Source organism: Protomyctophum bolini (genome assembly GCF_963924005.1).
Source record: "Protomyctophum bolini genome assembly, chromosome: 18".
In the NCBI taxonomy this organism is placed as follows: domain Eukaryota; kingdom Metazoa; phylum Chordata; class Actinopteri; order Myctophiformes; family Myctophidae; genus Protomyctophum; species Protomyctophum bolini.
The window spans coordinates 34,809,006-34,833,269 of NC_137879.1; the positions used below are offsets into that span (position 1 = coordinate 34,809,006).

At 45.4% G+C, this 24,264-nt stretch overlaps 2 protein-coding genes across 3 annotated transcripts in view; both read right to left on the reverse strand.

Moving 5' to 3' along the window:
* The window catches only part of stambpl1 (STAM binding protein-like 1), a 47,848-nt gene extending 23,845 nt beyond the window's left edge, over positions 1 to 24,003 (reverse strand). For both annotated transcript variants that reach the window (XM_080789517.1, XM_080789516.1), the window contains exons 1-2: positions 23,652 to 24,003; positions 8,810 to 8,966 (exon numbers count right to left, since the gene is read on the reverse strand). In XM_080789517.1, coding sequence (XP_080645643.1) covers positions 8,810 to 8,839 — 30 coding nt within the window. In that variant the 5' untranslated portion in view covers positions 8,840 to 8,966; positions 23,652 to 24,003. The remainder of the gene's footprint in view (positions 1 to 8,809; positions 8,967 to 23,651) is intronic.
* LOC308333076 (eukaryotic translation initiation factor 3 subunit D-like) lies at positions 4,085 to 5,701 on the reverse strand (the record flags this gene model as incomplete). The annotated part of the gene is made up of 1 exon (XM_080789272.1): positions 4,085 to 5,701. The coding sequence occupies one exon, from the start codon at positions 5,699 to 5,701 to the stop codon at positions 4,085 to 4,087; it is 1,617 nt and encodes a 538-aa protein (XP_080645398.1).
* Positions 24,004 to 24,264: the final 261 nt, after the last annotated feature.

The following is a 24,264-nucleotide window of genomic DNA, read 5'->3' on the forward strand; positions in this document are numbered from 1 at the left end:
AAAGTATTTAGTAGTAGTAGTAGTTTTACTGAAGTAAAAATACCAATACAAGCAATTTAGAAGTGCTTCGTTACAAGTAAAAGTTACGGAATTGAAAATGTACTTGGGTAAAAGTACAAAAGCATCAGCATCAAAATGTACAAAAAGTACAAAACGTTAAAGTGCTCATAATGCAGAATGTCCCATTTCACAAGTTCAAAATGTGTACAAATCTATTGGAAATAGCAGCTCTACAAGCTCACAATGCGTCGCAACGAGAGCTTGTAGATCTGCTATTTTCAAATGGCTGAAATGTATATAGGGTTGAAATGGTTAATGTATGTTTCCAAATCAAAATTATAATCTCCAAAGTAACTAAAGTCTTCAAATGATTGCAGTGGAGTAAAAGTACACATTTTGGCTCCGAGATGTAGTGGAGTAGAAGTAAAAGTACTGGAAATTGGAAATACCCAAGTGAAGTACAAATACCTCAAAATTGCACTCAAGTGCAGCACTTAAGTAAATGTACTTAGTTACTTTCCACCACTGTCTAAAAGACACAATACAGTAAACGTAACAACAACAGCAACAACAGACATACTGTACGTATACATCATCACAAGATGCAGATTATTACCTTTAACCCATTCTGAACGGGAACCCAGTGTGGCGTCAGCATCATGTTATGCTTTAGCTATTGAAAAATAGCAGATCTACAAGCTCGTAGCGCGCCACCGAGTGGCGCGCTACGAGCTTGTAGGTCTGCTTGTAAGTCTACGAGCTTGTATAGCTTTAACTTGAACATGTCTCTCTCTCTCTCTCTCTCTCTCTCTCTGTAGAAGTTCTGTACATCTGCCTTCAGAGGGAGATAAGTGCTCCTCTATTCTCTATTCACTGAGATGTGACTGTCAGTGTGCGTGTGCGTGTGCGTGCTCCTCTATTCAGCAAAAAGAGGAGAAGACATCCGCTCCCTCCTCCTCCTCAGAGAGAAAAGAAGGGATGTGATGAATGGATAGAGGAGTCAGTGGATGAATGAATGGATGGATGGATGGATGGATGGATGGTTGGAAGAGACAGGAGAAAGGAGAGAGAGGGGTGAAGGGGAAAACGGACAGAAGAGAGGAGTATAGACAACTAATACTATGACAGAAATGTTCGTCGACTACCTTTTGTCACTGACGAATGAAAAGAATGAAAGCTAACCTATACTAAACGGAAGACTAAACATATTGACAATTTCGTCAACAAATAAAAAAAAACTAGACTAAACTGTTAGGAATTGACTAGTGGACAAGAGAACCAGTAAGTCATCTTACACTTGGTTGCATGCTGAAAATAGCAGATCTGCAAGCTCACAACGCGTCGCAGCGCGAGTGCTATTTTCAGCAAGTGTAAAATTACGAAAATTAGTTACTAAAACTAGACTAACACTAAAACTGTTACTTTCGACCGCTACAAACTGTCAAATCTCAGTAATGACTACTTGTGCCTGATACGGCAGTGGTGCCAGATTACATACATGTATACATAGGAGCATTACCTTTAATCCTCCCAACACTAAAACATATCGTCATTACGTCACCACCATCGAAAAACCAAGGATATTGATATCGGCCAAAATGTCCCATCGGCACAAAAAAAAAAAAAAAGAAAAGTTAATATCAGAATACTGATTGATTTCAGCTTTTACAATTCCAAACGCGCTTTAATTACTTCATGACTAGTATTAAACGACTAGTACTTAATGACTATAGTATTAAAATGTTATTTTCTTTTTGTGTCCAATGTAGTCATGTTAACAGTTCATAAAGTTAACTATACCGGTATAACCATAACTAGATGCATTTGAAATTCAATAAAAAAGGTTATACTTTTCAGGATTCCAATTCAAATATAGCAAAAACTGAGCCTATCTACAAGCTGCGACGCGTTTTTTTGTCTAACGTGGCCCCTCTGGAGTGAGTGTGGAAATATACTGGCCCTCTCCATCGTCAAAGTTTGCCCAGCCCTGGTGTGGACCGGTTGGACACGGTATAGGACGCATGGCGGGACATTTGGAGGGTGTGATAGTGTAGACGGTGATGAGTGGAATGCCAATGTCTGTAGCCCGCTGCTATATAGACCGGAGGTTGACGATTCTACTTAGATGTCTTCTAAATGCCAACGTTTTTTTCCTGAAAAACCCTCATGTTTCTATGTCAAGTCGTCTTTCCATCTCAAAACACGTTCATGTCAAGGTACCCCCCGAAAAATATATGTTAATTGGCCGCCGCAGCCGACCCCAGTCTCAAAATATGTTGTTCCAGGGACACCCTCCCCCCTCCCAGAAGCAAAGATTCGAGTTAAAAAAAACGTTCGCTCCGAAAGGATATATATTCAAAGATTTGCGCCACATTTTCACGATTTTTTCAAAAATTAGCAGATCTACAAGATCTGCTATTTTTCCAATAGCTAAAGTATAACATAATGCTTACAACAACACCAAAAGGGATTCCCGTCCAGAATTGGATAAATGGGTTCACTGGACCCAACAACTTATTGCCTGTTGGCAGTGTTGATTTCGTCAACACTGCAACGAAATGGAAACTAAGCTATGAAGACTATAAGACTAAACATATTGACAATTTCACCAACGACTTAAAAACTAGACTCAAATGTTAGGTATAGGACCAGTGGACAAGTGATCCAGTATAAACAAAAGTAATTTTACACTTGGTTACATGCTGAAAATGGCCGATCTTCGAGCTCCTTATCGAGCCCACTACTATCAAGCATTTGCTGTTATTTTGCGGAAAGACGGGAGACAATTCATTCTGAACAGAACCTTATTTTTATCGGCCAGCTGTGAGAGTTTGTATGCCAGTAAACAGTTCTAAGGTGTAGACACACACACACACACACACACACACACACACACACACACACACACACCTAGAAACAGAATATGCATAATTATATCTTATTATATTTTAATAATCTTCTCTTTATTTTAACCAACCAAGACATCCCTTTCCACTACATTTTACTAGGGCCTTATATACAGTTACCTATCTAACAGACAGAGGGAACTGTTCATTGTGTACCGTCACTTTAAAAGCGTAATGTATACATCATCGTACGGCGGTGTCACGCAGCGAAAATAGCCAAACTACAAGCTCACGCCACGTCTTGGTTGTAGCCCTGCCTTTTTGTGCATTAAAATGCATTATGGACGGATGTCTAATGCATTGTCGAAATGCTCCCTTCCGTGCATGCAACAACTGTGGTATAGGCTACATTATTGCATTTAGCTCCACCTCTCGTCTTTCTTTTTATGTTACTACACGGCAAAACGATGACTATAACCACGCAACCACCAGCCACGTCCAAGCCCCCTTCATAGAGAGCGGCCCATGACGTTATGACCCCCGACCCCCATGACCCCCATGACGTCAGCCGCTGGGGCTATACCCCATAACGGGCTCGACGAGCCAAACGCTTATTGATACTCGGGGTCTCAATAAATGCCGGACCGGGTTTGTAATGGACCCCGTTTTGGGTCCATTTGGTTCCATTTGTACACTCGGGGTTAAACTACCACAGATTTTACAAAAATCTAAAATATCCCAGAGATATAAATGCCATTACATGGGGGGGTCCGTAGACTAATGCATGGTAAACTGGGGGTAGGTCCTTGAAATGAAAATGGTTGAAAATCACTGCTAGAGCTGTAAAGAACTCCTCTCATGGGGGTCCCCTTGGCATATACTTTCAAATGGGGGGGGTCCGCAGGCTAATTGGTGTCATTTCGGGGGGTCCTTGACTTGAATAAAGGTTTGGGAACCACTGAGGGCTTGTTTGTGGGCCTGTTGGCCTTGTTTCTGGCCCTGTTGGGGCAACAGCATAGGCAGCACTGCTTTGTGTTCCGTGTAGGGAAGCCTCGGGGGTGTGGGTGTTTGGGGTGAAAAGGTTTGTATTAAACAAATGCATAGCCGGCCTGAGTGTGGAAGGGAGGCATTCATTTGGGAGTCCAAAGACTATTGTTTGGCGGCTGGTGGTCTGCTTTGGCGTCCGGCGCTTTATGAGGAGATAGCTTTTGAACACTGCGAAGGGTAAGTATGTGACGTCAATTCTCCTCATCTTCCTCCTCCTCCTCGTCGTCCTCCTCGTCGTCCTCTTCCTCGTCGGAGCTGAAGGTGCCGTCGGGCAGGCCGTAGACGCGGATCACCGGCTTGTTGGGGTCCTTGAGGACGACGTACTTGCCGTCGGCCAGCGCGCGGCAGACGTCCACGAGGCAGCGGAGGATCCCCCAGGCGTTCTCCATGCTCAGGCCGATCTGCACGGCGAAGTCCGCGGGCCTGAAGCGCTGCGTGCCCAGGACCACGTGGCCGCGGGCGGGGCTGGCGGCGTGGCAGCGGGACACGTAGCCCAGCGCCAGGTAGTCGGAGCGGGCCAGGACGGCGCAGCAGGCCCAGCGCGCCAGCTTGTAGCCGTTGTTCTTCAGCTCGGCGGCCAGCACGGCCGTCCGCTGGGAGTCCAGCTTCTGGCGCCAGTCCAGTCCGTTGCAGTGCCGGGAGTCCCACTCGTTCAGGGCCCTGATGTTCATGAAGGACACCTCGCCGTTGGCGCCGGTCGTCACGCCGTCGTGCTCGCAGCGGGCGACCAGCTCGACGTCCTCGCCGAGCTTCCAGAGGCGGTACCTGTAGGCGACGGAGGTGGTCGTCGTCACGGCGGCGGCGTCCCTCTTGTCCACGTCTTCCTCCGGGAAAGGACTGGGGTTGGGAAACTTGTAGTCCTCCCGTCCCGTCCGCAGACACTGCCGGGCGAAGTCGTGGTTGACGTGCGTGGCCTCCGCGGCCAGGCTACGGGGATGGTTGAACGAGTTGCCTTCCTCCTGGGGCGGCTCGTTGGCGGTCTCGCTCACGGTCAGCAGGTCGAAGTCGCCGTCGTCTCTCTTGTCGAAGAAGAGCCTGTCGCCCACCTTCTGCACGACGATGTCCCAGGAGTAGGCCGAGCGCGTGCAGCACATCAGGGTGGCCAATATGGCGTCGGTGGCGAACACGTTGCCCCGGGTCTTGGCCAGCCTGCGGATGACGGGATCGTCCGAGGTGGTGACGGTGTGGAAGCTCTCCCTCTTGACGCTAGTGTTGAGCGGCCTCTCGTTGCGAGTGTTGATGCGGTCGAAGGCCTTGTCGTACTGCTTCAGCGTGCCGCGGCACTCGAGGTCGACGGGCTCCGAGACCTCCGTGTACCTCATCTTGTTCAGCCGCGGGAAGTCCATCTCTTCCTTCAGCTCCCAGTCGCTCCTCACCTCCACGGAGGAGAACCGGGGCTTCAGCTGGGACTTCTGGAACCACTTCCGACGTTTGGCGCCGTTGGGCGGGTTGGAATGATGAGGCAAGTTCCTGCGGTCCTTGTTATTGGGCCACCTTCGGTTGAGGTACGGGCGGCGCGAGTACGCCGTCTTCGGCGGCCGGGCGGTGACCACCAGCTTGAAGCTCTCGTCTCCGTCGTCGGCGGCGGCGGGGGCGCAGCCGAACAGACCGCCGTCCGGAAACTGAGGGGAGTATTTCTTGGTGTATCTCTTGTCGGTGTACGTCATGCCGGTCCAGTCGGCCACCTTTCCCAAGCGGTCTCCTTTGCTGAAGGGCTGATAGGGCATGTCTTTGAACTTCTCCGGGACGGCACAAGGACCCCATCCCGTTGGGTTGTTCTGGATCAAAGGAAAAGGGAACTTATCCATTGTCTTTCAAGTTGTCACTTTTCAAATTGTGCGCGGTCCGGTTTTTGAGCACCCAGGTCTATGACGTCACTATGACGACAGGTCAGTCATGGCCCCAAAATTGGAGGTCCATTACGTGAGACTTCGGCGAGCCTCCGAGTACTCCCGAGTCTGAGCGCCAATAGTAGTAGGTATCCAATTCTCCATTCATTGTCAATGAAAATGTAATCTTTGTGTAGGACAAAAATGGCCGATTTGCTCGCCCACATATATGTGACGTAAATTCCCCATTCATTGTCAATGGGAATTTAATGTTTGTGTAAGACGAAAAGGCTTCTTTCCGCCTGACGGCAACAATATTGATACACATGCACTGTAACTACTTCAAGTGCTAGTTTCGCCCGGGACTCGTATGCACCGTCCCAGCCGTTCCGACCAATTTCGATGCGTATGCACCGTCCGTGCAAATTACGTAATGACTAATTGTGCCTGATACGGCAGTGGTGCCAGATTACATACATGTATACTACAGTAGTCTGACCACTTCAAATGGTTCTAATCTTAGAATAGACTATCCATCCATCCATCCATCCATCTTCCACCGCTTATCCGTAGTCGGGTCGCGAGGGCAACAGCTCCACCAGAGTTTTCCAGACGTCCCTCTCCAGAGCAACATTGGTGACTTCCTCCTGGGGGGGATCCCGAGACGTTCCGAGGCCCAGTGAGTCGATGTGTTTCCTCCAACTACGCCTTGGTCTCCCCCGGGGGGGGGGGGGGTCTCCTCCCAGTGGGACGTGCCTCGAGGACCTCCCTATAGGGAGACGCCCGAGAGGCATCCTAACCAGATGCCCCGAACCACCTACGCTGGCTCCTTTCCAGGCGAAGAAGCAGCGGCTCTACTCTCCCCCCCGCGTGACTGAACTTCTCACCACATCTCTCTAATATAAGGGAGATGCCAGCCACCCGTCGGAGAAAACTCATTCCGGCCGCTTGGATTCGTGACCTTATTCTTTCGGTCATGACCCACACTTGACCATATAGGTTCAAATGCTCTAATCTTAGAATAGACTACATTGGCTTATATTCGTTTATAGGCTTAAAAATAAGAAATGCTGACATCTCCAAATGACTGAAAACAGTCCACCGAGAAATGTAATCCATGCTCAACCCATTAACCCATTTAGACCTGAGCTCGATTCTACGAATTCCTTCTAAATCCGATTCCCGACAGTTTTTTTGTTTCTATGTCAGCGGTTCTCAAACATTTTCATGTCAAGGACCCCCAAAAATATATGTAATTGGCCGTCGACCCCCCATCTGAAAATATGTTGTTCCGGGGACCTCCTAGAAGCAAAGATTTGAGTAAAATAAATTAGGTCTGAAAGAATATATTCAAAGATTTGCGACACATTTTCAAAAATAGCAGACCTACAAGCTGCTATTTTACAATAGCTACACAGTATAACATAATGCTTATACAACACCAAAAGGGGTTTCCGGCCCAAAATGGCTTTTAAAGATCTGAGGCCTGTTCTACAAATGCCTTCTAAAAGAATCCAGTAGTTCATTCAGGGTTGAAAGTGGTTAACCCATTCTGAACGGGAACCCATTTTGGTGTTGGCATCATGTTATGCTTTAGCTATTGAAAAATAGCAGACCTACAAGCTCATAGCACGAGCTTGCAGGTCTGCTATTTTTTGAAGAATCGAAGAACGACTGACATTTTTAGAATCTGATCTCAGGTCAGAATGGGTTAATCAGACCAGTGTGTGTCCCAGTGGAAACCTCGTATGAATCTGATCTCAGGTCAGAATGGGTTAAATCCTGTATCCAGTATGCAAATCCTGGTGGTTCTTGGCACGGTGCTTTTCTCTAAAGCCATATGGATTTTATTTCCTCCAAAATTGGCCTAACAGGGATAGTTCGCCCCCGAAATAACTTTCCTCTATGTCGATGACTCACCCCACGGAGCCTTGCTTGAATTCATGGATATTTTTTGAGCGGTGCCTATACGCTCCATTACACAGCATACGTGTGTCCTTGTGCGTGTCTGTTCGAGCACGGAAAAAGCTGCAACACGGTAACTCTGTAATTTCGCGACCGTTTGGGAACAGGGGAATTGGGCTCGACGCCGGAAACCGGACCGGCTCGCTCCTCCTCCTCCGCGTTTCCCCCGGGGACCCCCCCCCCCCCCTCCACACGGTAACTTTGAGCGGGGCTATAGCCGCTCCTATAGACGGCAATGTGTGTCCCTGGCTGGGTTTGTCCGTCCGAGGAAATAGCGTTTGTTGACCACCAAGTGTCACTGTTGCACAGCCTGACACACACACACACACACACAAGCACACGAACACACACACACAAGCGCACACACAAGCACACACACACACGCGCCAGGTACAGTACAGTACAGTACAGTACAGTACAGTACAGTACAGTACAGTACAGTACAGTACAGTACTACAGCAGGAGTACAGTACAGCACCACTCGGTTCAGACGACGGGTCTGATATATATTATTATTTTTTTAATATCTTGAACATTCGCGCAACTCTTCTGGTGTTTAACCCATTCTGAACGGGAACCCATTTAGGTGTTGGCATCATGTTATGCTTTAGCTATATTGAAAAATAGCAGATCTACAAGCTCGTAGCGCGCCACTCGGTGGCGCGCTACGAGCTTGTAGGTCTGCTATTTTTTGAAAAATCGAAAAACGACTGACATTTTTAGAATCTGATCTCAGGTCAGAATGGGTTAATCAGACCAGTGTGTGTCCAGTGGAAACCTCGTATGAATCTGATCTCAGGTCAGAATGGGTTAACAGAAAACCCTTAATGTGTCCTACAATGTGAACCCGAGAGCCCAAACGATGCCCCCTGCCGGTGAGGCGTCGACTAGACGGGCAGAATCATGGGGATCTCGACAAAGACGTAATGTCATTTCTAACCAATACATCCATCAATCATATATGAGGTTTTAAACATGGCCGGCAACATGAACGTTCTCTGGCTTGCATTTAAAACAATACACTGTATGTTGGCTCGGAGAATTGACTTCACCGTGTGTGTGTGTGTGTGTGTGTGTGTGCGCTGTATCTGTGTATACACAAATGCATTCAGTCATACTCACCAGTGTGTTGAAGCTGAAGCCTTGTTCCATGGCGTATCACACGTGCGTGTGTGTGCGTGTGTGTGTGTGTGTGCGTGTGTGTGTGTGTGTGCGTGCGTGTGTGTGTGTCTGTGTGTCACAGCCGGTGGGCCCATCTGCCACCTCCCATGATGCCACACTGCAGGGGAGAAAATAAAACAAGGAATCAATAGATATACGGACCGACCGACCGACCTGTGGGTCTGATAGATTATGTTAGACAGATGACAAAGACCGTTTGGTCAAAATGTTGTACAAATCTCCTAATAACCGCCATGGGAATGTGCTTGTACTGGGCAGTCCACTCCAAATAAATCTCGTCGACTAAACCTACGACGAAAGATGTTAAGTGGGCTATACCGTTTTACACTGAGGACCACCGAATAGAAACTAAATGAAAACTTAAAAGCTACGACGACTAAAACTATGACTGAATACCTTGACAATATCGTCAACCAATAAAGACTAGACTAGAAATGTGAGAGAACTAAAAAGACAAGTCACTTTATGCTTGGTTAAAAATGGTCTAAGATCGGCTATTTTCAGCATGCAACAAACTGCATAAAAATCTGCCATTACAACACACATCGAGGCCTGCAAAACTGCATTTCTGTCGACGAAAAACAAAACAAAAAACAACCGTAGATTTAGTCGACTAAAATCCTGATGATATTTTAGTAACACCAAAACATTTCCGATGACCGAAATAATGACTAAAACTAAATTAAGTTTTATTCCCAAAGACTATATAGGACTAAAACTAAACGTCATAATCAACACTATAGTCAGTACAAGCAACATAGGAATGTGGTTGTACTGGGTCAGCAATCCAGTGCGACCGCCAGCAGAATCTGGTCGTACTGGACACCCCCCTTATAGCGATACTATAATCTCTCGGGGGAAACATTCAGAGCTCCGCTAGCCCTCGGCGACTCCCAGTGCAACGTGTATTAGAGTTGTATATTCATGAGGAATGACAACAAAAGGCGCACCATCCGGAAGAGGCGCTGGGTTTTTTTTTTTTGGGACGATGGGTTCCTCCCAGACTGCCCCGCAGTGACTGATATAACCCATTGTGACCTGAGATCAGATTCTAACGCACAGAAGAATGGTGGTACTTTAAACGCATTTTGACCCGAGATCAGATTCTAAAAAAAAAATGTCTTCTAGATCCTGACGGTTTTCAAAAATAGCAGACCTACAGGCTCGTATAGCGCGCGCTACGAGCTTGTATAGGGGTTCCCACCCAAAATGGGTTAACCCGTTCTGAAACGGGAACCCATTTTGGCGTTAGCATCATGTCATGCTTTAGCCATTGAAAAACAGCAGATCTACAAGCTCGTAGCGCGCCACCGAGTGGCGCGCTACGAGCTTGTAGGTCTGCTATTTTTTGAAAAATCGAAGAACGACTGACATTTTTTTAGAATCTGATCTCAGGTCAGAATGGGTTCATCAGACCAGTAGTGTGTCCCAGTGGAAACCTCGTATGAATCTGATCTCGGGTCAGAATGATGTTCCACGGTTGCTATAACAACCGGTAACTATACTATACGGGAAGCAGGCCTCAACTTATAGTGACTCATCCCTTTAACCCATTTAGACCTGGGGAGGACAATTCTACAAATGCCTTCTAAAAATACCTCATGTTTTCCCATGTCAGCGACTCATGTCAAGGATAGCCCCAAAAAGAATATGAAATTGGCCGCCGGGACCCCCAAAAACATGTTGTTGACCCCGTCCCCGTCCCCCGAACCCCCACCCCCCACCAGAAGCAAAGACTTGCGTTGAAAACGTTTGCTCTGAAAGAATATATATACATTCAAAGATATCCGCCCAACACTTTCACGATTTTTCAAAAAATAGCAGATCTACAAGCTATAAGTGCCGCTGCGCTATGAGCTTGTAGATCTGCTATTTTTCAATAGCTAAACAAGTATAACATAATGCTTTAACCCATTCTGAACGGGAACCCCTTTTGGTGTTCAGCATCATGTCATGCTTTAGCTGTTGAAAAACAGCAGATCTACAAGCTCATAGCGCGCCACCGAGTGGCGCGCTACGAGCTTGTAGGTCTGCTATTTTTTGAAAAATCGAAGAACGACTGACATTTTTTAGAATCTGATCTCAGGTCAGAATGGGTTCATCAGACCAGTGTGTGTCCCAGTGGAAACTTCGTATGAATCTGATCTCAGGTCAGAATGGGTTAAAGCACCAAAAAGGGGTTCCCGTCCAGAATGGACTAACAGAGAGAGAGAGAGAGAGAGAGATACAGTATTATACTACAGTCTAGTATATCTCCACTAATCCCGTTATCATACTGTACACGTCCTTTTAACCCATGCCGTACTGAATGACATCCGGATGTTTCATCCTCTCCAACGACACGAACACGCAGTCAAATCACGGCATCAATGCAACATATGTTCCATTTGAGTGTATACGATAATATACAAATGGACCCATAAGGCAGTGGTTCCCAAAGTGGGGTCCGGGGGACCGACCCCCAGGGGGTCCTTGAGGGGAGTTCCAGGGGGGTCCGTCCCTCAGCTAAATGATAGTTTGGAATCAAATGGACCCTTATGGGTCTGTAACTCTCAAGAGTGTACAAATGGGAACCATTTTGTGTCCATTCGTACACTCTCAGAGTTAAATTAACATTGATTTTACAATATAAATTGGGGGGTCCCAGAGATAGAAATGTCATTAAATGGGGGGTCCGTAGACAAATGCATGTCAAACCTGGGGGGGTCCTTCAAATTAAACAGGTTGAGAATCACTGCTTAGAGCCGTAAAAACCTTCTCTTATGGGGGGGGGGGGGTCCCTGGCATACCTTTTCAAATGGGGGTCTGCAGGCTAATTGGTGTCAATTTGGGGGTCCATCGGTGCCATATGGTTGTAATTTATTGGACGATGTATTATCAAATCATGCCGTCGAGTGTTTCATTACATTACAATGTGAACAACTTTTAACTTAGATTTAACCCATTCTGGGTTTTTTTTAAGCATTATGATATACTAATACTTTAACCCATTCTGGGCGGGCACCCATTTTGGTGTTGGCATCATGTTATGCTTTAGCTATTGAAAAACAGCAGATCTACAAGCTCATAGCGCGCCACTCGGTGGCGCGCTATGAGCTTGTAGATCTGCTATTTTTGAAAAATCGAAGAGCGACTGACATTTTCAGAATCTGATCTCAGGTCAGAATGGGTTAATCAGACCAGTGTGTGTCCCAGTGGAAACCTCGTATGAATCTGATCTCAGGTCAGAATGGGTTAAGCTATTGAAAAATGCAGTTCTACAAGCTCATATAGCGTGGCACTCGGTGCTCGAGCCTGTAGATCTGCTTTTTTTTTTTTTAAAGATCTTGAAAATGTGCCGCAAATCATTGGATTGGATATTCTATCACAGCGGTTTTTCAGAATTTTTAGAATCAGCCTCAGGTCTAAATGGGTTTAACTCATTTAGGCCTGACGTCGAAAAATAAAAAAAAACTTTCGCTCTGAAAGAATATATACCGGTACTTGTAGGCTATTCAAAGATTTGTGCCGCATTTTTTTTCTCCGATTTTTCTAAAATAGCAGACCTACAAGTCCATGAGCTTGTATAGATCTGCTATTTGTCAATAGCTATAACAGAATGCTTGCAGCACCCAAAAGAGGTCCCCGCCCCAATTCTACTCGTATCATCCCTTACCAAAATCAAATCAAATCATGAGGTGCAGCTGTGGGTGACCACAAGTAGACGACTTGTCTGTCTGCATCTCTGCACACAATCACCACCTGCTGTGACAATCCCCTCTTGATTAATCTGCACTAAAGCGTCTCTCAAGCTGCTACATCTCTACCTGATTAGGGGCATATAATATACTCCATGATACATTCACCCTAAAAACAGAACAGCCAGACCTCGACAGGCTCATTAAGACCGGGGAAACGCATTAGCTTTCAACCATTATTTTAAACTTCAGCTGTTGGAAAATTTTGCAGATCTACAAGCTCATAGCGCTATACGAGCTTGTGTAGATCTGCTATTTTTTTGAAAATTTGTGAAAATGTGGCTCAAATCTGTGAATATATATTCTTTCACAGCGAACGTCAAATCTTTGTTTCTGCGCGGGGGGGGACAAAACATTTTCAGATGGGGGTCGGCGGCCGGATACAGATAACTGTGGGGGTTTCCTTGACGTGAAACAGTTTGAGAAACACTGACATAGAAAACTGTCATGATTTATAGAAGACATTTATAGAGTCGGGGTCCTTAATGGGTTAAATTGACGATGAGTTGCCACACAGATAATTGCAGTTAACGATTTAATTGTGTTTTTGGCATCGAACATTGGAAGACACTGGTGCGATTAAAGAATACATTTCCGTTTGCCCGGTGATCAAGAAATGCACAAAAAACTGAAATATACAAGAACATTTCTGACATATTAATTATCTTTATACAAACAAAGGTAAAAATAATGCGGAAATAGCTGATCTACAAGTTTACAACACGTTACAAATGCAGCGTGTAGATCTGCCATTTCAGCTTTTTGAAAGTATATGAAAATGTTTCGAGGTGGAAACGATGACGACAAAACGATTGCGATCATCTCAATTAATAGCAATTAAGACAATTATGTACTAATATTGTGACAGGCCTAATCTCAACCCGTCCCTTTAAATTAATCTCAGTTAGTATAGCCGATAGGACAATTTACTACTAATAGTGGTGGGAAAAGTATATAGTCACATTTTTGAGCGGTGCAACCACTCTTAAGGAACAGCAATGTCCGCGTCCGCCCATGTGTTCACCTATGTGTCCGCCTATGCATGTGTAATGAGAACGAGTATGACCATTAGTACCAGTAGGGGCACTGTTGTGCCAGAGAGAGATAGTGCTGTACTGTTGCCTGCTAATTAGAGAGAGAGAGAGAGGGGGGGGGAGTGGTGTTCACACCCGTGTGAACACCACTCAGTTCACACGGGTGTGACTTTTACTTAAGTAAACGTATAAATTCTGCAAAATACTCTAGTTAAAAAGTAAAAGTCTGGAATTTAAAATTGACGTACACTCAGGGGCTCAGCGGTCCAGGCAGCTTAATGGCCGGGCCATGGTTTTCAAATAATTGTAGTGGGGTTAAAAAAAAAAAAAAAAAAAAAAGGACAATGTTTGTCTCCGAGATGCATAGTGAAGTTAGAAGTATACAGGTAATGTCAAATTGCAAAACACTCAAGCAAAGTACCCTATCGTCCTGAATAATAAAACTATTTTTTAATTCCGAAGGAAATATCATTAAAAAAAAGGGGGTCGTATTATAATCAGTCGTCTTATATTCGGCGCAATATGGTAATTGTACTCAAAAAACAATTTTACTCAAGTACAGTGTATGAATGTGTGTGTGAATGTGTGTGTGAATGTGTGTGTGAATGTAATGCACAATCTATGTAAAGCACCCTTGGATAAAGGCGCTATATATATATATATATATATATATATATATATATATATATATATATAATGCACCATTTACCATTTATTTACCAGTACTTGAGTAAATGTACTTGGTCCAACCACTTCTCCGCCGACTAGAGGTGATAAATGATGGCTGCACTGCACTGCACTGCACTGCACTGCACTGCACTGCACTGCACTGCACTGATGTCAGTGCCATGGCTAGAAGGACACACTGTTCCCAAGACCCCTTCTCACCACCTCATTTGCATCACTGAGGTTTCCCTCTATACATCCCAAACGTATTCATGTCAAGGATACACCCCAAATTGACACATTTGAAAATATAATGCCAGGGAGGGACCTCCACTTTAAATGCTTAGTAATTATATACCTCATACTAAAAAGCATTTAAAGTATGAGGTATTTAAAGTACAGCAGCCTCGTGTTCATATATATATATATGCATGGGAATACATCACATAAAAACATTTATCATGAACCCGCAGCCTCAGCACCACACCACATCCATCCTCAGCACCACACAAACACACACAGCATCCTCTCACATGCTGCATCACCACTTCCCATCGTGGGGTCCAATCACTCCATCAGGATTTATCTCAGAATGAACGACCGCCTCACTGTTCATTATCCCTCGCATAAACAACTAGAGTGAATAACATAAACAACTAGAGCGGAGTTAGTAGAGTCGCTGCTTCTTCCACCTGGAAAGGAGCCAGCTTAGGCGGTTTCGGGGCATCTGGTTAGGATGCCTCTCGGGGCGTCTCCCTATAGGGAGGTCCTCGAGGCACGTCCCACTGGGAGGAGACCCCCCCCCCCCGGGGAAGACCAAGGCGCAGATGGAGGAAACACATCCGACTCACTGGGCCTTGGAACGTCTCGGGATCCACCCCTAGGAGGAAGTCACTATAATGTTGCTCTGGAGAGGGAAGTCTTTATCTGACTGGAGCACAAAGCATTAACCCCAGCCAGCATGAGGATCCGTATTGTGTGGGGAAAGCTTTCGCAAGAAACAACGCGTTGCGAGCTTGTCCATTGGCTTTTTTCAGCAAAGACTGTCCCCACAATAAAAAATAAAACAAACTACCCTAGCATAGAGCCATGAACATTACCTACTGTGAAGCTGTTCACATAAAGTTTACTTAACTTTGCTACTACGGGGAAAACATGCACATGTTTGTACATAATGATGTTAGTTTTTATTTCATTTTTGAGTGGTGCAACCACTCCAAGGAACAGCAATGTCCCTATGTGACTATGTCCCGATGTTTAGAGAACCAGTAGGGGCAAAAGTGGCGCTGTTGTGCCAGAAACAGACAGAGAGAGGTAGTGTTGCACTGTTGCCTGCTAATTACAGAGAGAGAGAGAGAGAGAGAGAGAGAGGCAGGGGGAGAGGGGAGTTGCGACACTCAGTTCACACGGGTGTGATTTTTTACTCTTTGAATGCATGCACTTTCTTGCACCCTTAAGGTCATTACACACTGGCGAAGCGATATATTCGTGCGAATAATTCGCATAAAAAAAAAAAACAATTTGAAGTCCACGCAAGCTTCCACATCAGTGGCGAATGTGCGAAAATGCGACCGTCGCTCTTTATTTGTTCGCTCTGGTGTCGTGTTTTGCAGAGACTCGCAGGCGAACTGCAACATGCAATATTTCGCATTTTCAGATCGCTCATTCGCATCGCGTCGCTAATTCGCCAGTGTGTAATGACCTTTAGGCCTGACTCACACCTTTCGATCTAGCATATATACAACATTGATGCATGCTAGATGTGTGAGACTTGTTTACTGATGCAAGCTCCCAATGCATTTCCAATGGAAGTCACATGGTTTGACACAACATTTTTGTTGTACGGCTTCCGGCTGTGTTTCGACTGCCCCCCCCCCCCCCCCCCCCCTCATACAACAAAAATGTTGTGTCAAACCATGTGACTCCCATTGGAAATGAATTGCGAGCTTGCATCAGTAAACGAGTCTCATGCATCAGCTATACATCAATCTGTTGTGAAGGTGTGAGTCAGGCCTTATTCTATCCCTTTGTTTGCTGTGTTTTGTCGTTTGAATTCTACTGTATATGCTGCTGCATTGTCTGTAAGGACCTGTACCTGTACACAAGATGTATAACAATAAAGTACAACCTTGTTGTTTTTGGCAGCAAATTTAGATTTTAGTTTTAGTCCTAATTTTTGCCACCTGGAATGTTTTAGTGTTAGTCTATAGCTTCAGTCGACTAAATATCACAAGATTTTAGCCGACTAAATCTACAGTTGATTTAGTCGACTGAAATGTATTTTGTCGGGCCTTGATGCCATCGTAATGACTGTTTTTACACTTGCTGAAAATAGCCAATCTACAAGCTTGTAGATTGGCTATTTTCAGCATGCAACCAAGTATAAAATGACTTATTACTGGATCTCTTGTCCACTAGTCCCTTTCCTAACATTTTAGTCTGGTTTTAGACCGCGTCAGGGAGTAAGACAAGACTATTATATCCATGAACTGGCCACATTAATTCATTGAACAATGAGGACCATGACTGTGACTCACTCCATCCACCTACTCATGTGTAGCATCCCTGTAATGGGCATTGGGCATCTCATCATAACTGGCAAACATTCCGCGAAATTAGCTGATCTACAAGCTGTGATCAGCTAGCTATAAATGTCAGCAAAGAGATTTGGTATAGAGGGGGGGGGGGGGGAACAAGAGGACTGAGTATAGTATTGGGCCAAGCCAACTAAAAGTAGGATTAAGCCAGGATTAACCCCTTTTGGTGTTTTAAAAAATATGTTATAATTTAGCTATTGAAAAATAGCAGATCTACAAGCTCATAGCGCGCCACCGAGTGGCTTGTAGGTCTGCCATTTTTGAAAAATCGTGAAAATATTTATTTCATAAAACTAGGAGGATTTAGAAGATTTTTTTTTCAAAGTGATCAAACAATGAGGAAGTGAACATGTTTCTTTTCTCCTATATCTCCTTCTAAAGAGGAACTACAAAGCCTATAAGAAGCACTGAACGGTATATACTGCAAGAGTCTGCAACACCTTGGCCTTGACAGTCAGCTGAGGCCTCACTCATGATGATCTCCCAGAAGAATCACAGTACAAAACAAATATCCATGATGAATATCAGGTTACTACTGTATCAGAGAAGTATGGGCTATATATCCTGTTTCTCGTTTGCTTTTCTTCCTTCATCCGACCGTCCCCACAGCACAGTTCACAGATTTTTTCCACCAGGGAGTCAATTGGATATCGTTGCTGTAGAGAGGAAACCACCTAACCTAATTCCATTCTTTTAGGGGTTTTTTGGGGGGTTTTTAGCTATTGAACAACCTTTACATCCGAGATTTAACCAATGAAAAGTAGTCAAAAGCGCTTTGCACAAAGCCCCAAACGGTCTGCTGAAACAGCCAACTCCACCACCTCTTCCCCTCTCATTCAAAGAAAGTAACAATATATAAACTAAGTCACAACACCAACTTTGATGAGGCAGTATTGCTTTGTTTAAAAAAAAGCTTTTCTTAATTTCTTAAGTTTTATATTTTTCCTTTTCTGAAAAGTGTTTTTTTCCTAACAGCAGAGATATATTATACATTTGAATGTAATTCAACGCACACACGCGCACACGCACACACACACACACACACACACACACACACACACACACACACACAGTCTGGCAGAAACCTCTTATCTCCATGTTTGAACTTGTTTGTGTCTTTTCGTAAATTAATGCTCTAGTTTGATCATACTACACAGCTTGACAGACTAGTATCCAAAATAGCAGATCTACAAGCTCAAAAGGCGCCACGAAGAGACATGTTTTGACCTTGTGGATCTGCACATTTTTGCCGTTCTTTCAGGTATATGTTCTGCAAAGAACATCTTCCCGAAAAAACAAAAAGCACAAAACAAAAGGCATTGTAACCATAGTAACTATATGATAGTCACCACACAGAGAGAGAGAGAGAGAGAGAGAGAGAGAGGCGTTTAAAAACACGTCATCAGTGACAGAGGTCACAGAGGTCAGACTAGTAGTAGGCCTAATGTGTCGTCGTGAGTAACATCATACTTCCTGTTTACCACTGCTGACAATACAATACAATACAGGGACCCCTTATCTGAGAGAGATGAAGCAGTGGATCCAAGGGAGGAGGGCTTGTATACAGTACAGTACTACAGCACGAGTACAGTACAGTACAGCACAGCACCACTCACTTCAGACTGGTCTGATTTTTTGTGTTTGTTGACAGCACTATTATCTGCGGTGGATGTATTTTCAGGCAGTTAACCACTTAAACCCTCAATACCTAAGGCCTCATTCACCTCCTAAAACACACTTGTGTCCGGTGTATTCTGTGTGTCATGGGTGGCCGCCTCAATGCATTTCCAATGGGAGTCACATGGTTTCATGACACAACGTTCTTCTTCTTTTTTTTTTAAATGTTTCATCCCACAATTTTGCAACCCATTTTTTCCACCCAGTGTCAATTACCTAATGTAATGGGGGGGGGGGGGGGGGGGCAGCGGACTGACCTCTGATGTTGCTTCTTTTCACCTGACATGGGAGCGTTTCCCCCGGGCCGGACGCAGCACGTTGGAAGGAACATGTTATTCCGACGACCAGTTCCTTTCCCCTCCATCAGACTCCCCGGCCGGCCAGGGGGAGGTAGTTTAGTGACCAGGATTACTGCATGTTTTTGTGAGGGTATCTACCCTAGGGGACACGGGGAGAACATGCAACCCCCCCCCATGTGTCATCAAACCATGTGACTCCCATTGGAAATGCATTAAGGCGGCCATGACACACAGAATGAGGCCTAAGTAAACTTGACCTTTGGCTCTGTACTTGGTCAGCTCTTTTTCCCTCTACAGTCCACACCAAACCTCTTATTTTTGGCTAAACGTTCCCAAGGGGTTACTGTAAGAAAAGAAAGGAGAAAAAAAAGTTCCTATCACACAAGGACACATTTAGAGTAGTGTAGTCCCTTCCAGTAGTAACTGGAAGGGACCCCCCCCTGTTGAAGACCCATGCAATAGTACAGGTAAGATGTGACGCACAACTTGAACCACTTGACCGGATTACTACTAGCGTCTCTTCTGCTTTCTGTTACTGTGGGGAAAGCTTTCGCTGAAAGATAGCTGCTCGATCAGCTTGACAGCAGAGACACAGAATGCACTCTATACCACAGAGGACTGCAATAGAGAGATGGGTGAGTCAGTCAGTTGGCAGTCGGTCAGTCCGTCAGTGTCCGGCTGGTCAGTTAAGCTGCACTCGTCAAATGTGCGGCTGCATTGCATGCTCTCGCTCTCCGCTGAGTGAGAATTTAATTGTATCCATCGACTGACGTATTTGGTGTCAATGCAGCTTCAGCCTGTCAGTCAGACGGACACACAGAGTCAGTTGTAACTTGTCAGTCAGTCAGTCAGTCAGTCACTATTCAGTCAGTCAGACAGTCGATAAATGTCAGTCAGTCAGTATTCAGTCTGTCAGTTACTAGTCAGTCAGTCAGTTACTAATCAGTCAGTCAGTCAGTCAACCATTCAGTTCAGACAGTCAGTGTGAAGTGATGAGACAGCTGGCAGTCTGTGAAGGAACCACACTACAACAGTGCACCTCTGTGAAGGAACCACAGTACAACAGTACACCTCTGTGAAGGAACCACACTACAACAGTACACCTCTGTGAAGGAACCACACTACAACAGTGCACCTCTGTGAAGGAACCACACTACAACAGTACACCTCTGTGAAGGAACCACACTACAACAGTGCACCTCTGTGAAGGAACCACACTACAACAGTGCACCTCTGTGAAGGAGCCACACTACAACAGTGCACCTCTGTGAAGGAACCACACTACAACAGTGCACCTCTGTGAAGGAACCACACTACAACAGTACACCTCTGTGAAGGAACCACACTACAACAGTACACCTCTGTGAAGGAACCACACTACAACAGTACACCTCTGTGAAGGAACCACACTACAACAGTGCACCTCTGTGAAGGAACCACACTACAACAGTGCACCTCTGTGAAGGAACCACACTACAACAGTACACCTCTGTGAAGGAACCACACTACAACAGTACACCTCTGTGAAGGAACCACACTACAACAGTACACCTCTGTGAAGGAACCACACTACAACAGTACACCTCTATGAAGGAACCACACTACAACAGTACACCTCTGTGAAGGAACCACACTACAACAGTACACCTCTGTGAAGGAACCACACTACAACAGTACACCTCTGTGAAGGAACCACACTACAACAGTACACCTCTGTGAAGGAACCACACTAGAACAGTACACCTCTGTGAAGGAACCACACTACAACAGTACACCTCTGTGAAGGAACCACACTACAACAGTACACCTCTGTGAAAGAACCACACTACAACAGTGCACCTCTGTGAAGGAACCACACTACAACAGTACACCTCTGTGAAGGAACCACACTACAACAGTACACCTCTGTGAAGGAACCACACTACAACAGTGCACCTCTGTGAAGGAACCACACTACAACAGTACACCTCTGTGAAGGAACCACACTAGAACAGTACACCTCTGTGAAGGAACCACACTACAACAGTGCACCTCTGTGAAGGAACCACACTAGAACAGTGCACCTCTATGAAGGAACAAAACAACACCTCTGAGACAGACGATGGCCCTCGTCTGTCTCATTCCGTTTGTGTAGCTCGCCACTTCCTCCAGTCGCACACGAGTAGCATACCGTATAGTGTTGACATTGTCCCTGAGCCCGGTAGAGATACTGTTCACTGCCGTTTGCAGGAGAAATAGAGCTAATGTGAGGTAAGCTTTATTTCCCCAGATGCTATATGGTTTTCCCCCTGGAGAGCTGGGGAAGACGAGCGCTTGTTGTTCCTTATAGTTTTGTTACTATAAAGGCTCATACATAGTCTGGATTTTCGGTGGTGGGGTGACCACCGAACTACAACATGACGTCACAAGCCGCGGTGAGGAGCAAACCACCGCCACCGCTCCAGCCCTTCTCTCTGTTTTTACTCACCACCGCTCAACGTTATTTCAGCTCCGGTGGTCAGATCACCACCGGAGCGGTGGTCACCTCACCACCGAAAATACCAGACTATGAATAGGCCTTAAGGCCGCGACCTTCAGGCTGGCACTTGGCGAACCCGAGCGAACAGCCAGCCTGGCCTGGGAAAAACAATATTGCATTCCTGATTTGGAAATTCAGGTGATCAGTACTAGGCCTATTGTCTCTCTCTCTCTCTCACACACACACACAGCCAATATGAAAAAGTAGTGAGTTGTCAGTCAGTAGGCCTAGTCACACACACACACACACACACACACACACACACACACTATCATCAATAGATATGTCGCGAAGCCGCGAAGAATTGTAATTTCTACTTTTAATTTCTTGAATTTAGAGTTGCGACCACCAACCATTGACAACCTATGCATTCCAAACAAGGTCTGATCCGATTGTATTAAACAAAGTTAAACTCACCAACATGTCTAGCCCCGCGAGTCAGAACCCAATGGTACGTAAAGTTTCTGACATTTTTAAGACTTTACCCACGGGGTCCTGTCCCAGCGCTAACCTGCTACAGTAACATGGTACACAGACATAAATAACTTTGGAAACGTCTTTGCTGCGGTTTCCTCACGCGGGTCCGACGGTTCACAGTCTGTGCTCCAGCACAGACAGTGGCTAACTGCCGTCCCTATACGTTCCTGCCTCTGATCTGCTCTGTCGAAGCTATATAGCCACTGTCGGTGCTGGAGGCGGTACAATGGGATGTCAATAAGGAAGTCAAGGAGGAAGGAAGAGAGAATTTCATAGCTGCCAAAACGGTCAAACACGGATTAAAAGTACGGCTTCTGCGCCAAAGGAAAGATTCTCAGACGTTTCCGTTGTCTCCTATAGCTCTCATATGCTTCGTTTGAAACATATCACAATCACTCAAACGCCGCAGAGATGACGTTTCCGACGGTATGTACAGCTGCGTCCTATAGTGGGCTAACGAACTGAAGAGGTATACCCTCCTTGAAGTACATCCAAATGTCAGAATCTTTACGGGGGGTTTCCGAGAGGGGCTACAACATTGCAGTTGTATAGGCTACGGAAAGCTTGACTTATCCTATCTGCAAAGTTTTTTCGTTGCACAAAAATGCACCACCATAGACATGTTATGAGCTACTTTTGGTCAATGAATTCCATGCAGGTGATCATTTTTTAGAAGTGTTCGCTGTTCGAGGTTTGGAAGCGCTCGTTGGAAATCACTCAGCGGTCCTGCGTAGGTACAACCCGTTTCAAAGTTGCACATATAAAGCAAGAGGCGAGCAGGACATTGCGTTCTTGCAAACGAGCGCTTCCAAACTCTGACACTGGCGGCACGGAATTTATTCACGGAAAAGTATCACATTTTTATTAAACAAAAAAGGATATTCAAGCTTTCCAGCTTCAATGTTAATAGTGAGTTTAACCTTATTTAATAATAATAATAATCAGATAGGTTCTATCTGTTAGGGCCGTTAGTTTGGATGTACAGTATGGGTTGTGAATGTCAATGGTTGGTGTTGCAACTCTAGATTCAAGAAATTAAAACTAGAAATGAGTTGCTTGTGGCTAGAGATCCCAGCCCTGACAGCCCACACGGTGCTCTCACCCAGATTGACACGATTATCTATGTTTCTAACAATCAATCATTCATTGTCAACATGTTACAACACACACACACACCCCTTCATCTTAGTGTTTTATACTACAATAAAAGATTATAGCTAGCTGTTGTCAAACACACCCCCCCCCCCCCCCCCCCCCCCTCAACACACACAGTCAGTGTACACACCCTCCATTCACTACTATACAGTATAAATATGCTGCTCTTCTACATTCACGCACCTGCGCACACAGCGCTCTCTCTCGCTCTCTCTCTCTCTCTCTCTCTCCAACCTGACTGACCTCGTGTCTTTCAGTCTCATGGCGATTTAAAGTCCTTCACGTTCTGATTTCATCTAAACACACAATCCGATTCACCGATAGTATCACACCAACACATTCACAAGCGCAGAGGCGAGAAGAGGAGAGTCGATTGTGTTCAAACACAGTCAAAATCCCCACTGGTGAATGAATGGTGATAATCCATTTGCAACTCTCTCTGAGAAAAATGTAACCAAACGGACCATTTGGTTACATTTCGTACACTCCCAGTCCCAGAGTTAACTTAATTAACGATAGTAGCTTACAATTGCCGTCTCTTCTAATAAGACACCGATTTCTCTGTAGGCCTACAGGGGGGGAAAAGGGCAAAGTAATGAATGAATAAATGTGATTTATTTACCTCTTCCTCGCTACGGTTCAGCGCCACAACCTGCCTCCCCTGTTAGGCATCACTGCTGCTCAGCTCAATGCTTCCACATGTGGGAGGAGAGAGAGAGAGAGAGAGAGAGACGGGTGTCCCTCCACCACTTAAATCAAATGTCACACACCGACTATATTCCTTGTCGTGTCGCCCACACGCCGCTGTCCCTTTCAGAATGATTTAAAGGTCCCCGCTTCGCTTCGGTCAGTCAGTGACTCAAGTCATATTCCCCATTATGCTCCATGATGAGACCGAGACTTTTATATCTAGAATGGTGTTGGATTTAGCAGCGATAATAAAATGGCTGAAAAGGCTTCCTCCGATGAAGAGAGCTGAGTTTATACCAGGCAGATGCCATGTGTTTGGTTTATATCATGCAGAGAATGACGCTCTACTGACTGAGCTGAGCATGGTGGTGAATGGTGGTGTGTGTGCGCGAAGATGTGCCTGCCTGAGCCCAGCGTGTGTGTGTGGTGGGATGGGACAGTAATGTGAAACTCACAAACGATCCGTTAAATGTGAATTCGATTCCGATCAGGGTTGTCCTTCGATCCTGCAAGTGAAGTCCTGATAGTATATATATACAGGGCAT